General features: G+C 42.1%; 1 protein-coding gene across 2 annotated transcripts in view; it reads left to right on the top strand.

Moving 5' to 3' along the window:
• Positions 1–17,711, top strand: part of gab2 (GRB2-associated binding protein 2) — a 35,796-nt gene extending 18,085 nt beyond the window's left edge. For both annotated transcript variants that reach the window (XM_077611588.1, XM_077611589.1), the window contains 9 exons: positions 2,823–3,126; positions 10,563–10,794; positions 12,465–13,006; positions 13,563–13,660; positions 13,766–14,045; positions 14,213–14,303; positions 15,154–15,256; positions 15,322–15,444; positions 15,514–17,711. In XM_077611588.1, coding sequence (XP_077467714.1) covers positions 2,823–3,126; positions 10,563–10,794; positions 12,465–13,006; positions 13,563–13,660; positions 13,766–14,045; positions 14,213–14,303; positions 15,154–15,256; positions 15,322–15,444; positions 15,514–15,657 — 1,917 coding nt within the window. In that variant the 3' untranslated portion in view covers positions 15,658–17,711. The remainder of the gene's footprint in view (positions 1–2,822; positions 3,127–10,562; positions 10,795–12,464; positions 13,007–13,562; positions 13,661–13,765; positions 14,046–14,212; positions 14,304–15,153; positions 15,257–15,321; positions 15,445–15,513) is intronic.
• Positions 17,712–18,377: the final 666 nt, after the last annotated feature.

The raw sequence follows: 18,377 nt of genomic DNA, 5'->3' as shown, positions 1-18,377 counted from the left end.
TGACGTCTACTGACGTCAATGACACTGAAAGATGAGCATCCAGTCCTGGCAAATTATCATATTTTCTCACATATACACCGTATTTGTCGCTCAAAAAATGACGACTGAATTGAGAGTACGGCTTATATGTGCATAAATTAGACATAACAGCCAAGAAAATGCAAGGTGACAAGGACGAAACGCCATAACACAAGACAAATTTATTTTGACGTCTATGAATGAAATTCAAGGAAAAAAAATAACCGAATGCTGCATAAAACGTGAAAAAACTCACTTGTGCCTGCCATTGCTCGCTCAGGGCGCCACCATCTTACCTAGGGATGGGTACTTGGACGTTTGGTCGAAAGACGTTTGGTCCCCGGACGTTTGGTCCCCGGACGTTTGGTCCCCGGACGTTTGGTCGACCGGATGTTTGGTCGACCGGACGTTTGGTAGAACGGACGTTTGGTCGCCGGGTTGTTACTGTTGAAAGCAGCTCTCAAAATTATAATCATGAGAGAGAGAGTGAGTTTAATATCTAAATATCTAATATCAAAATATCAACAGTAAACTCTGTCATAATTTGACAGCGAGCGATCCCGGCGACCAAAGTCCGTTCTACCAAACGTCTGTTCTACCAAACGTCTGTTCTACCAAACGTCCGTTCGACCAAACGTCCGGTCGACCAAACGTCCGGTCGACCAAACGTCCGGTCGACCAAACGTCCGGGGACCAAACGTCGGGGGACCAACCGTCTTTCGACGAAACGTCCGGTCACGCTAGGGATGACAAACCAGACCGCTACGGACTCACTTCCTGGTTGTACTAATCAGCTTTTTGATTCAGATTCAGAAATTGTGAATCAGGGGGCATCTTATAACGAGAGAAATTGTACAATTCAACCTTTTTAAGGCAGTTTTAAGGGTACGGCTTATACGCAGAGGCGGCTAATATGCGAGAAAATACGGTATCTAAAATGGTCACTTGACAACTCACGTACATGCTGGGGAGGGTGTGCTCTAGCAGACAGGAAACCCACATTGTCCCCTCATGAACTGTGGTCAACAGGAAACTCAACGGCTCAATGACAGTCAATTGTCTTTTATTCTGGCTCAAAGCAGGATAGTCTTTATTTCTCCGGAGAAACGTCTGCAACAAGTGTTGTCATTGGGTTCTGTGTTGTGTCAGTCGGGGGTGGGCAAAAGTGGGGCCCCGCAGGATCCGATGTGTCAGCAGAGTGCATGTGTGTGAGACGTGGCCGGGTGGAAGTGCATCGCTGGCAGATGTCCAAAAAGCTCCACAAACCCCCTCCTTCTCCTCCTCGGCCTGGTCTATCTTCTTCCTCTTGTGTCTCTGAGCGAAAAGATAGCTGGTAAACATGTTTTCATGGCACAGTGCTGTCTTTTTTGCTTCCCGTATTTTTTGTATGCGAGTCGAGTCCGAGTCACCTCATTTTTCAGTCCTGATCTGATACCTTGGAAATGTATTAAGGAGAGTAAAATAGTACATCCAAAAGTTTTTTCCAATTTAAACAAAGCTGACATTAAAGCAATATAAAAAATTATGATCTTTTTTTGCAAATCAGTTGTGCAGCAAAAAATAAGGTTGTGAAGAAATTACGTTGAAAAATTTGGTTCACATAAATAAACTTGGTGTCAGTGGTTAGCATGTCCGCCTCACAGTTTCAACATTGTGGCCTTTTTGTGTGGGTTTTCTCCGTGTACTGCGGTTTCTTTCCACATACCAAAGAACACGCATGGTCACTCAAATTTGTCTGTAGTGTGAGTGTGAATGGTTGTTAGTCTCCATGTGCTCTGTGATTGGCTGGCCACCAATTCAGGGTGTTCCCCGCCTACTGCCTGTTGTTGGCTGGGATCAGCTCCAGCACCCCCGTGACCCTTGTGAAGATAAGTGGCTCAGAAATTGAATGAATAAAGTTTATATTGTCCAATGTGACAAATTAAGATCTCTTGGTTGGGATTTTCTTGACTTTAATGCGGCCTTTGTTCGCAAAGTTTGTTTCCGTATTGTAAGTATTGTGGAAAAAGTACTGTAATTTCATTCCATTTTATACTCACAGTGGAAGGATGAAAAGGACCACATGATTGAACGTCTAGTCAATTTTCTGTAGTCCTCAATGAAATCCGACTGATTATCTTTAGTAAGGAATCCAAATAAGATCTTTTTTATTACAGCATAGTTTTTTCCTATAGCAAATTTCATAGCAAAACTACAAATCCCAGAGTAACACAGTTAGTTGCCAAATCGTCAAAAATAAACAGCCATTTTTCATCTACCGTATTTTCACGACTATAAGGCGCACTTAAAAGTCTTAAATTTTCTCCAAAATAGACAGGGCGCCTTATATATGAAAAAAAATGTGTCATTCATTGAGGGTGCGCCTTATAATGCGGTGCGCCTTATAGTCTTATAGTCGTGAAAATACGGTAATTAGGACCGACAGCTCCGGATCGTGGTTGGTCATTACTAGGCTAACCTCCGATTCCAGCCATGTCAGGTGACAAATGGAGCTGCATGGCGTCAACTGTACGCCAAAGCGTGCCTGTTGTGCTCATCAGGAGTCACAAACGTTCTGAGCTGTGGACACGGGATATCGGCACAGGAAATACGTTGGGCTTGTGGGCGTAAACACCTGCTACACACAAACCACATGTGCCTATTTTACTTACTAAGGTTAGACAGCAAAAGTCCAGCTGTTGAGCCACTGTTTTGTCATCAAACGCATGTGGGTTTTTTTCCTCAATGCTCTGACTTTGCAGGACAAATTGGACGCCGTGCACCGTAGTGGCGTTGCGTCATGAGCTCTTATCTCTCCCTGCCAGGCATGGAAGAAGCGTTGGTTCATTCTGCGCAGCGGGCGCATGAGTGGTGACCCCGACGTTCTGGAGTACTACAAGAACGACCACTCCAAGAAGCCTATCCGGGTCATCGACCTGCACTGCTGCGAACAGGTGGACGCAGGACTGACGTTTAAGAGGAAGGAGTTCCAGGATAGCTTTGTGTTCGACATCAAGACCTCGGACCGCACCTTCTACCTGGTGGCCGAGACCGAGGAGGAGATGAACAAGTGGGTGCGCGCCATCTGCCAGCTGTGTGGATTCAACCAGTCTGACGATAACAACCACGGTAAGGGAATGAGTCTTCCTTTTTTCATCTTTTTATTATGCGGAATAGGTTCAAAATGTTGTTTTTTCTTACTGGCAATTTCATTTTTTAATTGTTAATCATTTTTGTTAAGTTATGTTGCGGTATGATAATGTGTCGTATATGTTATTGTATATATTCTGTCAAAATGTTATGCAGCTTTTAAATCCCCTTTTTTCATTATTTGTGTTTTGATGATCTAAATAGACCAAATTTCAAGATAAATCTATGTTAAAGATATACATTATATGATATATAATATCATATATCATATAATGTATATCGTTAAAATAGATTTATTTTGAAATTTGGTCTATTTAGATCATTAAAACACAAATAATGAAAAGAAAAGCTATATATATATATATATATATATATATATGTAAACATGAATGCTATATTTTAACATACTGCAATATATATGTATATATATATATATGTAAACATGAATGCTATATTTGCAGTATGTTAAAATATAGCATTCATGTTTACATGACAAGGGGATTCCCTCCAAATGTTGACACTTGGCGCATAGCACTAACCGTCTGGTTGTCATGTCTTATTTTGGTACTTCTAAATATTTCCTTCCCCTCACTTGAGTGGATATCCTATCAAAGTAGACCACTAAAAAGCAGCTGTGACCCACTTGCATTTTTCAAGCTTTCATGCTCATATAATACGTTAACGTCCCCATGAATTCTTGCTCGTACTATGAAGTTATGGTAACTTCTTTAAGAATAAAATGTCTGGATGAAGTGAAAACTCGCATAAAATGGACTGATCGAAACATACACAGTACTATTTCATGAAAAATACATTTTAATTTTACATCGCAATGGAATTGAATGCATGTTAAAGCCTTCCCCTTAAATGTCACATGATCACACACTTTTTTCACACTAAGGAAAAATTAGCAGCAACAAAAAGAAACCCTGAAAAGCCTCTTTTTAACTTTTATTCTTTTATAAGCAGCTGCAGCTGACACCAAACAGGCAGGGGAACTCCCTCCGTGAGGAAAAATAAACAGTGACGGAAACAAAAAAGTCAATTCAGTTAATTCCTCTCATCCACAAAAAAAACTGATGTTGTTTCACAAACTTGTTGTTGTTTTGGACAAACCAGAATGTGATATTCTACCCATGAGCTGTATCCCTTTTTGCTGATGATAAATTAGGATTCCTTTCATTCGTAGTTGGACCACTTTGAAATTTTAAGCAACAGTGTTGAGGGAATTGCGAGGGGGAGTTGACTCAGTGGCAGCAAGACAACAAGTCATTGTTACGTAAGTAGCTTTTGTTCCTTAAATGCACACTTACTGGAAAACACACATAATCGTAAACATGTTTCATTTCTTGCTGGTTATATTTAGATGGATTTGCTGATGTGTGTGGATTCATTGCGTGCAAACACCACCAAAGAAACTCCCACGTTTGCGTGTTGTTAAACTTTTTGAGTCGTAATCATAACACCAAGGAACTCATTCACAGAGCTATTTTCAACATATCACAGCAGTATGCAATCTGTACAGCGCCATATTCCATATTTTTCGGACTATAAGTCATACGATGCACAATGAAGAAGAAAAAAATACATCACAATGGAGTACACGTCACATTTTTTGGGAGGTAAATTTTTTATTTTGTCGGAAAATACCAACAAACATACTTTTCAAGTAAGAATAGTAAAATAGAGAGCAATCGGCTAAATAGGCATCTGTTAGCATAACAGTTTATCAGATAACTATAGCCTCCAAAAAATCCTAATAGGTTATTTTTGGGTCCGAGAGGAAAAAAACATAAGTCACCCTTGAGAATTAGTCACAGACCCAGCCAACCTACAAAAAAAATGCGACTTATAGTCCAGAAAATACAGTTTTTTGCTAACAAGCCGTCCTCTCTGTGCTTGTTACTCTTGTCAGATAGCGATTGGCTTAGAGGCCACCGCGGGAAAGCACCTCCTGCCCATCCGGTTCTACTAATATACTAATATATTTTTTGCAGGACACACTGTTCTTTGGTTTTAGACAGACTCCTCATTTAATCTACAGTACAAAAATAGTCATTGGTTTGAGCCTTTAGCTTCTTTTTCAGAGGATGATGAATGTTAAGCAAAGAGCACCACCAAGGCAGAATGGTCCTCAATCATTTTAACATGTATGTAATTAATTTTGAGAACACAACAAAGATCCTAATTTGGTATTGGCAGCCGTAGCCAACGTCAGAAAGAGTCGTAATTCATCTGAACTGAGGGTTTAGTGTCCCCTTAAGACAAAGTTGGCCACTCATCCCTGCGGAGTGTAAAATGGGACTTTTTGCAAAAGCATAGTTGCCTTTGATGTGACTTGGTTAAAATGTTACTTAGTTTTGATGATACGTGAACCTTAAAAGCCTTGAAAATGTCTGTTAATCTTTTGCGGTTTATTTCAGTGCTCAGAAGCTTTCAAAAGGTTCATTTTCTTTAAATAAAAACATGAAATGACAATAGATTTAGTGTTATGCAGAACTAAATGTAATCATTATGTTATATATAACTTTTTTTTAATTTGTTTTATTTTTGTAAGGCTAAATGTACTGTCAGAAGGAATAGTTGTGTTTTTTGGGGAGTTGTACATGCTTATTTTTGGCATTATGTCTGGTTTTGCTTGCAGTTATTTAAATTCATCGTGGCCCAGATGGTGGGACTTGCTGTAAAATGTTTGAGAACATTGCGGAGGTGATACACACGTCTCTATTTTTCCTTATCTTGGTTTGTCTTGCATGTTGTCGGTTAGATCAGGCAGCAACTTCTCACTTCCTGAATTCGTGGAATTACTTACAAACCGTCAACTGTTTCTCTGTAGCATTTTTCCTAGATGACCAGCAAAGAATCTTCATTCGAATCTTCACCCTTAAATTTGTGAGCTAAGTCTGCCTCGTCAAGTCATATGACAACACTACATAATCTTGACTTTGTTATTCCATAGCAAACACAACAGGGGCAAAGAATTGCTTAGAACTCTGTTAAAGCCCCTTTTAAACACCCTGAGCCACTCGTGTGCTGGAACGCATGACGAACCGACGGAATGGCCAGTCGCGTGTGTTGAGGTCGTCTGTAGTCACGCATTTCCAGTTAAAGGGTCACCCAGTGTTGTTTTTCAAAGACCGATTGCGCTCCCACACTTACGCTGTTTCTTAGAAATGAAGACGCAAATCTGGATTAACTTACTTTTTCCTTGGCTTTTTTGGAAATTGTAGGTTAATTTATAACTTATAGTGTGTTGGCCTCACAGGTGCGATCCTGTGTAGAGTTTGCATGTTCTCCCCTGGCTTGCGTGGGTTGTCTCTGGGTACTCCATTTTCTTCCCACATTCCAAAAAAACATGCATGCTAAGCTAATTGTATGCTATATTGTCCCCAACTATGAGCGTGACCGGACGTTTCATCGAAAGACGTTTGGTCCCCGGACGTTTGGTCGAATGACGTTTGGTAGAATGGACGTTTGGTAGAACAGACGTTTGGTAGAACAGACGTTTGCTAGAACGGACGTTTGGTCGCCGGGTTCGCTCGCTGTCAAATTATGACAGAGTTTACTGTTGATATTTTGATATTAGATATAAAACTCTCTCTCTCTCATGATTATAATTTTGAGAGCTGGTTTCAACAGTAACAACCCGGCGACCAAACGTCCGTTCTACCAAACATCTGTTCTACCAAACGTCCGTTCCACCAAATGTTCAGTCGACCAAACGTCCGTTCTACCAAACATCCGTTCGACCAAACATCCAGTCGACCAAACGTCCAGTCGACCAAACGTCCAGTCAACCAAACGTCCAGTCGACCAAACGTCCAGTCGACCAAACGTCCAGTCGACCAAACGTCCAGTTGACCAAACGTCCAGTCGACCAAATGTCTTTCGACGAAACGTCCAGTCGACCAAACGTCCGGGGACCAAACGTCTTTCGACAAAACGTCCGAGTACCAACTATGAGAGAGGAGTTTTTCGTCTCCTTGTGCCCAACGATTGGCTGACCACCAATTTAGGCTGTCACCTGCCCATAGTTGGCTCGGATTGGCTCCAGCCCTCTCCCCGCAACCCTTGTGAGGATAACCTGCTTTTTCTGAAAGCAGCCTGCGGGGAGAAAAAAACTTGGGGCACCCCTGGTTTAATGTAACGCATCATTTTTGACCTTCATTGTTCCTGGAGCCAGAAGCTGTGTCTCCGTCCCCTTTATTGAGTTACTTAAGCGACCTGTCTAGTAACAGCACCCCCACGCTCTACCGCCCACCTGCGGTTTTTTTTGCGCGTGGTTGCGAGTGCCGCTTTGGCAGATCCACACTTCGCCTACATTAAGTCAGCAGGTGCCAACTTTCTCCATAACACTTTGTGTGTGCCCTCCTGCTGATGAAATTGCTAAGAGTATTAAACTGCTTCTTTAATTTCAGTGTACAATTTAGTGATTCGCACAAATTGTGGTCAAAAAAGAGTTCACTTTCCTAGCTGATATGCTTAAACGGATCATAAATCCGCATTTTTGATACTCAACAATGTGTCTGTTTTGATCTATCTACTACGACTAAGTGCCACGTAGATGTTGGCGTACTACACACAGCTGCTCTGTGAATCACGCATAGCAGAGAGATGCCACCCTTCTCGTTTTCCACGTACAGTAAGCTCTGTTCACAAAGACATCTCGAAGGTCATGCCGCTTTTACGCAACCGTCCGAATGCACCATGATGTCACACAGCGACATACTACAGTGTGTGTTTAGCCATTGGGGAGGAGGATTCAATTCAGTCTGACTAAAAGAGTGCACGCCTGAGGGAGCCTGAGCTCCACAGTGGGATGTCCTAGCCGGTCTCATGCAGGGAAGCCCCCCACCCCAACCCTCCCCTTCGCCTTTCTAGCATCCAGTGAGTCTCAATTACGCTGTTGTTCTGAGTGATTCTCTATCGGCTCGCGTCTCACCCCGCAAAAAGCTTTTGTAAAAAGCTTTCATGTCATGCCGCGAGCCCGAACCCACTAGCACGAATGGCGGTGTATTGATTGGTCATAGTACCCCCCTGCGTTATTCCCTCTCGCTTGACGTAAATCCAATTCTAGGAAATTCTCTTTACCCACTAGGAAATATGATTTTGGGCATTTGGCAGCTCTTGTAAAGAATTCCACAAATAGGGATTGAATAGTAGTTGGGTTGGAGGCTACTGGAAGCCTACTGAGCCAGTTCAAATGGATTGGACGTCTATCCCCGTCCATGGTGCTGAACCATGGCAACTTTACTGAGCTATTTTCCCAACCAGGCCCCGTAATACATCACCTACTGTCTCATCTGCTCTTTGGTTGTAATCTAATAGAACGGCTGCTGGATCTTCCAAGGCCAAAATTAGAGTCCAGCTGGTGCACAGAGGACAACCGCCGTCTTTGTCGGTGCGCCGCTCATTTCCTCCCAGTCGGGCCAAAAATGGAAAAGACATGAAATAATCTAATCTCGAATGCGATGTAAAATTAGAAGAAGAAAAAGAAAGAGGAGGAGGGAAGAATGGATGTCCGGACGATGTGATTGGAAGCAAGCTTTGAATTAGCTCAATACTGCATAGATTGCAGTCATGCTCGAGATGGAGTTTGTTTGTGGTGCAGACATGATAATCAATTCGTTAATCTTATGGAAATTGGAATTCTGTTTGTCGCCGAGACTTTTTGGACAATTTCAAGCTTTTCAGGTTAGGCCCAAAATGCAAAAGGTTAAAGATATTTATTTGTCGTGTGTATAATCGACTACATTTTTTTAACTTCATGATGTATGTCAAGGGATAAATCCAAGACTACTTGTGTTGAGTTCTATATTTTTTCAACAACACAATACTCCTACTTGTTTATACTATCTGTTATGATTTTTTTATGCAAGTTATTTCAAATAAAAAAATAAAAAATCCAAAGCGCTGATGGAGAGCTTAAAAAGTGATACATTTTCTGGAAAAAAATGATAATTTTCCTCCATAAGTGTCTTAATTGGAAAATACATGTTTTAATAAAAATCTAAATTTTGACATTTTGCAATGATCTTTTATGTCATACTGTATTAAAAAAACTAGCCTGACTAGAGCACTCGGAGAGCTGCTCCTTTTCTGACCTCTATGATCTTTGACCTCTTTACCCCGAAATGTAATGGCCTCTCCCGTTGCATATCCCAAACAGAGCCTTCAAGTTGAACAATAATCCTTTCATTTTCTCTTGAGACAAACGAGCAAATGGAACAGAATGCGTAACCTCCGCTTCTGGAAAATGAAAGTATTAAAAAAAGAGAAAAAAAACAGATAGGAGTGGTTATAATTAGGCCATTCGATCACCACCGCCACTCCCCATCCAAATGGATTGGACGGCGGCACTGAAACATCATCTTCCTCTGCCTGCACGTAAAAACAAATCCACTTTCAGGTTGTGCTGAGCTCAGAGAAAGGGAAGCTTTTTATTTTTTTCCTTCTCGGCTAGAGTTGCATGCGGGTCGATGGATCGGCTCGCCGCCCGTTTTCTCCTCCTCGTCTGTTCGCGGCCTTTATCGGCCGGCGCTGGTCATGCAGCGGGAAAAGAGGTTGTTGTCTGCGTAAGATCGAAACGGGGCGGGGATCATGTGCCGCGCAACCCCCCCGGCCCCGAAAGAGGATGATACTGGGTTGTCACGTCCCTCGGGGCGCATCCCTCTTACGTATTGATTAGAGTGCAGACTGAGCTGCACCAAGGTCGTCAAAATGGGAGCCTTCAATAAAACACAATACACTGACCTCGTTGTTCCGATATGTGAAGTGATTGACATTGTATACAATAACATGATACATTTAGTATAACAAAAAAAATATATATACTTGTAGCTAGATTAAATTTATAATCTTCATTCCAATATTATATGATTGATATTACACCAGTGGCAAAAATAAGTACAAAATATAACATTTAAATGTATTTTTGTGTGTGTATATATATATATATATATATATATATATGTTCATAATAGCATCCATAATTTAATACACAACAAAAAAATCTAAATTCAAATGTGTAATCTTTATATTTTTCCTTATTTTAAAAATAACCATCTCCAGTTTGTCTCTTCTTTTAATACAATAAAAAAACAGAATCAATGCCAGAATGAGTATGACATGCAAAGTATACATACTAAGTATGTTTTTTATTTTTAAGCCTTATTTGAAAAATATAATTCACTTTGAATAAAAAGTTGGATTTATTCCTATTAATTGGGAGTCATAATCCTTGCTTTTGTCCACGATTTAAATAGCTAACAATGAGTATCACGCACAAGAAGTCACGCGCTTGTTCCAAAATTATTTGCAATTCAAACACAATTCCATTTGGTCTTTCCGCAATTTAGCCCGAGAAAGTTCTTAGTTTTTAGTTTTGATCAACCGTTCCTTCGTTTTTCTTTCAGATGTCCGACTTCAACAAATGCCACGCTCCGTAGGCCCGGACGTCTCCTGCTCGGCGGCCCCGCTGAGCGCCGTCGGCGGCAAGTTGTCGGCGCCGGTCCACTCCAGCCAGCCGGTCCTGTTTACCTTCGACGTACCCGCCCGCCACTCGCACCACAGCGCCCTGTCCAATAGCGCTCCACAGGACTACCTCCTCCTACACCAATGCATGAGCAGGAAGACGGAGAGCGCGCGGTAAGGTTCGGCCGGCTGAGCTTCCATAGAGGGCTAAATATTGTAAAGCAGAGGGGTGTCTAACCTATGGCCAGCAGCCCGGAAGCGACCTGCTAGGCAGTCATATTTGGCCCGTGGGGTTGCTCTACCTGACCTGCAGTTTGTAGCTCAATCATCTGCACTTTGCTTAATTTTCTAACCCCCATCGCATTCGTTCTTTCGCCACCCGTAGTCAATGGCGGCCAATGAGTTGACAGGAAACCTTAAAATGGACCATTTTAGATATATTTAGGTTTTTTTTAATATATAAATGGATTAAAAGAACTGGATTAAAAGCCGTTGAATATTCAGTTTTTATAGAGAAAAAATGATAAAAAATTACAATTATTAATTTAAAAGGGGGAAAATCAGGAAATGTAATATACATCTATACTCTTCATTTTAATTTGATCCTAAAACAGAAAGTCGGCACTCATGATTTACTTTCCCGGGCCACACAAAATGATGCGGCGGGCCAGATTTGGCCCCCGGGCCCCATTTTATAGCCAGTTGTTTATTTACGTCGTCCAACAGTTTTCACCTGTGTACTCATCGATTCTCTGAGTGTATTTGTTGATTAGAATTTTTCTGGCAACCAATGGGAAACAAATGCAACCAATCTGAATGCAGCTTGATATTTCCCCGTGTAAGTATAGAACCAAAATAAGCGGTTTTCACCACGTCGACCTCATCAAAATGCGCCGCAGCTTCCCAAAGCTGAAAGCATTTGTTAATAACAAGAGCGGAGGGTGATCAATGTGGGCCAGGCTACAATCCGTCACTTTGCTAGACGTCGTCGTCCCCCGGTCACCAACGCTAGAAACCCCACCCTTCCCCCGCCCTCCTTGAGGCTGTCCCGTGTCTGCAGCATCAACCTGCTGAGTCGGGAATAAATTGAGAGGCCGTTGTCCATTTCATCAGCACCACACACAAAAGAAACCCTTCTGTGAGTCATTGGTCGAATGATTTCATTGGTGTAAAAATGTGCTCGCCCCCACATTTGCCTTCATCGGACGACAAAGCACTACATCGATGTTAATCGTTTTACAATGATGGACGACCGACGGGAAAATCGTTACGATAGTGATGGAAGGTGTCCCCAAGTCGGGGTGAGACACCCATCAAACTCGGGTCAAATAGGCATGTGGTCAAGGTCATACAGGGGCGTGGCTTTCTTTGTTTTCCCCCCATGGGAATGCTACCTCTTGAAACACATAAAATGACTAATCAAAATTCTAATGATGCTTGTAAAGGCGTTTTTTTAGTTTGTTTCTATGGCAGTTCTGTAACGCCGTCTGCTGGCTGGAAGGGTAACTGCAATGTCGTTGTGGGAAATGTAATTGATATTTTAATAATGGAAAACCGTTTTACATTTTGTATTCATTATATTTTAGTTTTTGTGAAAAAAAAACTTTGGTGGGAATGTCTATGTTGAATTTTGTTTTTATTTGGGACAGATTTGTCCACAGAATCAATATTGTATCGTGTTTTTATAAAATTTGGTACTTGCCGGAAAAAAAAGTGCATGCATGAATGAATAATTCCCCAATTTGTGATCAACTGCGTGACCAGTAATCCAATATAAGTACAACGACGATTGTGACCTTTCGAGTCCACCAAAGATGTTGCAAAATTTTATTTTGATGTTGCAGGAGTGCCAGTTTCTCCCAGGCCAGAAGCAACGTGTTCTTGGGCAGCGACTCGGCCGTCCAGAAGCTGTCGCACGGTTTCTCTCACTGTCTAAACGGGATGGGCGCTCAGCTACACGGCTTCTACAGTCTCCCCAAGCCCGGCAAGCACCAGTTGTCGGCCACGTCCGACGACTCCCCCCAAGAGGCCTGCTACGTGCTTCCACGGGGCGCCCCGTCCGACACCGACTTGGAGAACGAGGAAGTGTACACCTTCCAGACTCCCTGCAACGCCCTGGCCACGGAGCGGGCCGCCGACAACTATGACCTCCCCACGCCACCCGGCTCTTTCTACCAAATACCACGGACGTTTGATAAGAACCACAACGCGCTGACGCCTTCCAGTTCGGAGTCATCCTCCGCGCCCCCGCCTAGGCCGCCCAAGCCCGGCTCGGACGGGCAGTGGGGGAGTCCGCAATCCCAGAACGGGGAAGCTTCGACGGCCATGTCGGTCATCCCTAGAAGGAATACGCTGCCTGCTGTGGAGAACATCAGGCTGCACAGAGGTTTGCTATGGAAATTTATAGCAGGGTTCCCGTGGGTCCTTGAAAAGCATTGAATTAAATCCATGTAGTTAAATTCTCTATAAAGTCACTGTATGTACAATAATACCTGTCCAGTTGGTGGCTCGACTTGGATCCGCCAAATATATATGAAAAGTGTAGGAACAATAATACAAACATGTACATAATGGGGGGAAAACAGGCAAGTCACAATCGGAGATTATTTCACTGGCCACTAGAAGGCACTGCCTTCACTCAAGAGTTAAATTATAGTTCATTAATTTGCCAGTACGCTACTATACTGCACTAGAAAGGTACCATTTTTCTCCAGGAAGCATATTTTTTCAGCTGATCACCTGAAATTTGTTTTAAATTGTGTTTAATTGCGTCAAATTCTCTCAGTTGGCTGTGTAATTTCAATATTATTGCCATGTTAGTCTGTTCTATAGGTATTAATAAGCCTTGAATTTCACAATTCCTGTTGAAAATTGCAAGAACTGTATATCGGACTAATCCATTTGATCTTAAATAATGTAAATAATGTTCTTGGTACTCACAGGCTCCTCGTTCGAAACCAGCAGCCATCACCGTCCTATCCATTTCAGCAACTCGGGTCAGTCTGTCGAATCGGTCAATGACGGCTTCAGCTCATATTTGGTGAGTGAAATCGCATGTAGCCAAAGCCCAGTTCCCCAATCTTTATCAACAGTGTTTTACATGTATAAAACAATCCCAAGTTACACCACCTGTGACTGTCGACAGAGAACCCGAACTTCCCTGACCCGCTCGGACAGTGGCAACTCGGACGACAACTACGTGCCAATGAATCCGGGGTCGTCGCCGCTCAGCGCGGCCCAGGCGGACAGTCCCAAGAACGTGTATATCCCTATGAGCCCCGGCCCGCATCACTTTGACTTCCCAGGATTCTCGGCCACGCTGCCTACCCGAAAAGGGAGCAGCGCTTCGCTTTGCCAACGCCCCGGACGCCTCAGCGACGTCACGCCGCCGCCCATCAATCGGAATCTGAAGCCTAACAGGAAGTGTAAGTCACATCAACGTTTAATAATTGTTCTATCTTGGCCAGAGACTTCTGGTTCAAATGGACTGGACATCTGTCCTCGTCAATGGCCTCCAATGAGTTTAATCGTTGGTCCAAAATGGCAAGTATAACAGAAAATTGTATTGACAGAGTACCTTTGTTTACCACAGCCAAGCCAACACCTCTGGATCTGAAAAACAACGGCTTCATTGACGAACTGCCATTCAAGAGCCCGGTCACCATGTCCTGGACTCGGCCCGTGTGAGTCTCAAACACATACAAATATAATCAGGAATCACTGAGATTTATTCTTGAGAATTTTAGGAACCAAAATGAAGATTTGGGAGTTAAGACAGAGACCTAATTCGAGAAGAGAAATCAATGTCTATAATTTTACCAGTTAAGATCAAGACTGCGGAATCAACATGAATACCAAGACATTACTTGATATTTGAAATCACAGAGATCAAGTCAAGATCAAGACTTTTAAGAGTCAAAACCAAGACTGGTTAAGACTTCCAAGAGTCAGGGTCTAGACCACATGTGTCAAATTGGCGGCCCGGGGGCCAAATCTGGCCCGCCGCATCATTTTGTGTGGCCCGGGAAAGTAAATCATGAGTGCCAACTTTCTGTTTTAAGATCAAAGTAAAATGAAGAGTATAGATGTATATTAAATTTCCTGATTTTCCCCCTTTTAAATCAATAATTGTATTTTTTTAATCATTTTTTTCTATGTTTTTAGTTCAAAAATCATTTTCTAAAATCTAAAAATATATATAAAACAAGCTAGAATAAACATTGTTTTAGATCTATAAAAAACTGAATATTCAGGGCTTTTAATCCAGTTCTTTTAATCCATTTATTTAATCTATCTAAGTTTATCTAAAATGGTCCGGCCCACATGAAATCGAGTTGACGTTAACGCGGCCCGCGAACCAACCCGAGTCTGACACCCCTGGTCTAGAATTTTAGGAATAAAGACAAAGAACAAGTTTTGACCATTTCTTTCCATGACATCAGGAATCAATGAAATGTCAAGATCTATACGTTAATGTATCTCTACCCAAGAACAGTTTGATAACAGCCTCTCCGCCCGTGCACTTTGCCACAGGCCCGCCCCGAACTCCATGTCGTCGCAGCGTTGTCGTCCCATCTCCACGCAAAGCATCACCAGCACCGATTCCGCAGACAGCGAGGAGAACTACGTGGCCATGGTGAGTGCGTATAATTCAAACAGTAAAATCCAGGCGTGCCATAACCGCGGCCATTTTACCAACAGCACAACCCAGCGTCTACCTCGCCGGCCGTTAGCGGCACCAGCAGTCCGGCCCTTCGCAAGAGCGGCAACGTGGACTACCTGGCGCTGGACTTCCAGCCCGGCTCGCCATGTGCGCACAGAAAGGTAAACGGCTATTTCATCTCGGCCGGTAAGAGCACGTCGAAAACTTTTGTGTTTTTCCTCACCTGGCAGCCGTCGACGTCGTCGGTAACATCCGACGAGAAAGTGGACTATGTTCTGGTGGACAAGGAGAAAACGCAGGCCCTCCAGAACACCATGCAAGAGTGGACCGATGTGCGCCAGTCTACCGAGCCCGCCAAGGGGGTCAAGTCTTGACACTGGGTACCTGTGACATGTCTTTTGTCGGGGTTTGGATTGTTTGGACCACTAAGAAGCCATAATTTACAATGTCTATGCCTGTTCTCTGCCAGGAAAGAGATTTTTTTTCCATCAATGGAACAAATATCTTATCTGAGAATGCTTTTTTTTTTAAATAGATGGCCATGCTAAATGTTGTTTCCTTTCAGGGACATCAAAAAACCTGCAAGAAATTACCCCTCTTTAAAAAAAAAATATTCAAACCGTATATAGATCACAATCACAATCCAAAAACTGGCATTTCAAAGTCATTTCGCAAGAGTAACTTTAAAAATAGAAGCTGACTGATGTCTCTCAGGCGAAATCTACTATGTCAACGTAGTAACGGTAATACCTCGCTACTTCGTGGCTTGACTATCGCGGACTCACCGCATCGTGGCTTGGATCCGCCAAATATTTATGAAAAGTTTGTAGTGTAGGAACAATAATACAAACATGAAATTGGGGGAAAAAAGCCAAGTCACAATTACAAAGTGTTTCACCAGTCACTAAGGGGCAGTGTCTACCTCTGAGAATCCAAATAATATTAAATAGACATCATAAAAACACTGTCCCAACATCGTGGTTATTCATCCATTGCGACAAGTCTTGGAACCTATAAACTGCGATAAATGAGGTATTACTGTACTACTTTCCTTTGTTCTCATCTCAGGCAATATAAAGGATTTTTTTTAGCAAATCGGTCAGGAAAAACATGTAAATAAGGGCATAGCGAACTACAAATATCTGGGGTTTCACTGTATACCTTGGCCTTTTAAAACCACACAACAATCCGTTTTACAATATGTACTTTGACCATTTCAGGAAGATTTTTTCCATTTCCAAGTAGTACAAGAACTTTAGAGGTTCTACCGTCAGCGTGTTTGCGGGTACGAGCTTGTCACCTCACTTTTAATTTCGAGCCAAAGCCCATCGCTCAGAGGCGAGTCCAAGAAATCATCTGGGGGGGGGGGCCTGCACTGACTTTACCAAGACGCCGCCGTACCATGGGAGCGCCGCTCTTAAAGTCACGGTGTGCATTTTTTTTAATTGCCTTAATTGCGTAGCATTGATTTGCCTTTAAAAGGTCTTTTTTGCCGCCTTCAGGGAAAAGTCCAAGTTTTTGCCAGTGTTTGGTAATACTCCAATCAGGGATGGAGACCAAATGAAGCTCTATGGATTTCTTACAGTGTATTTTTTATTTTTAAATTCCATTTGATTGTTTCTCATATTCTTCTAAAGTTGAAAAGAAAGTGGACAGGCGGGCAGGGGGAAAAAAAAACAGACTGAAGGAGGACAAAATGGCTGCCACCGTGATGTAAATTATGATCCAGCAGACGAGCCGTGCGTATGTGTGCGTGTATCCCTCGCGTGTCGTGTTAGATTGTGATCGTGCTAGCGTGTGACGTCATGACGGCGGGGAGTACTTTGTACTGTATTTAATGATGATGATGTTTCTGATTGTTGTCTTTTCAACCACTGGTATGGCTACTACTGTAAAAGCGTTTGCAGGCCACTCCTATGTTGTGTGTTTGTTAATTTATTAATTTATTGTCTGCCCCTTGTCAGAGTGTGTCTCTCTCTGCAGATGCCTGTCGCTTTATTAGGTGCACCCAGCTTGTCACTATACACAAAGGTAATCCTGGATATTTCTTGGGGTGCCCCCACATAGATTGCACCATGCACGGCTGCCCACATTGTCCATAGCAAAAAACGGCTCTGCTATACATCATTGTCATAGTGAGACAGATGCCGTATTGGTGTAAATTCCAGGTTCAAAAGCCATGAAGTCATTCAAATTGAAAATAATACTTTAGTCAGGAATACTAATACTTTTTTAAATTCAGGTTTTAAGTCATTTATTTTGCATGGAACACACAAGTGGGTGTGCCTATTGAAGTGTCCGGTAAGGGGTCATGTCAAAATGGTGCGACGCAATAGGAGAAAAGCCAAGTGTCGCGCAGCTCACTTTGTTATTGGTGTATCATTCAAATGTGGATGTAAAATAAATTGACATGGTTTTGCTGCCAGAATTCTTTGAACATTGACTTGCATGCAAGGGTTTGTCCATTTGGCGTCTTGAAGGTGCGGAAAGCAACATTTGTGCTTTTTTTTGCACAAGTTACCTACCAGTCAGTCTTTGGCAAAAATGTACAATTTTGATGACAACCCACTCGATTCTCCAAATTCCACTTTTATTAATGATACGTTTGTAACTGAAAATAAATGAGTTAGATGACTCATTAGCTACCGGTCAATGTGATTTGACCAACCAGATTTTTCTTTTGCCATTCTGACGTACTACAATTTTCAACAGCTAACAGTTTGAATATTATTCCATAAATGAATTCACTGGCTGCCATTGACGGTGTTGTATGTCCAATAGATTCCCAATCAATCGATTGATCGGCGATCAGATTTTTGTTACATTTTTGGGGTGATGTGTTAAACTTGATGTCTAATTTTTCTAATTGCTGTTTTGTGCTCTGCATTTTCAGAAGAAAAAAAAGAATATTGAATATGTCTCTTAGTATTACTTGATTGCAAATGTTTAATAGTTTTAATTGTATGCTGGGAAGGTTATATTTATTAACATTTTTTTACTTAATCTAATTTTGATTTTTATTAAGTAATTTCACATTCATAATTTGGATTTTTATTAAGTAATTTCGCATTTATACGCAAGTTCAATTTCACCG

This window comes from Stigmatopora argus, chromosome 10 (assembly GCF_051989625.1).
Source record: "Stigmatopora argus isolate UIUO_Sarg chromosome 10, RoL_Sarg_1.0, whole genome shotgun sequence".
Classification (NCBI taxonomy): domain Eukaryota; kingdom Metazoa; phylum Chordata; class Actinopteri; order Syngnathiformes; family Syngnathidae; genus Stigmatopora; species Stigmatopora argus.
Note: the sequence above shows the minus strand (reverse complement) of the source record. Positions and strands in the feature narration are given on the sequence as shown.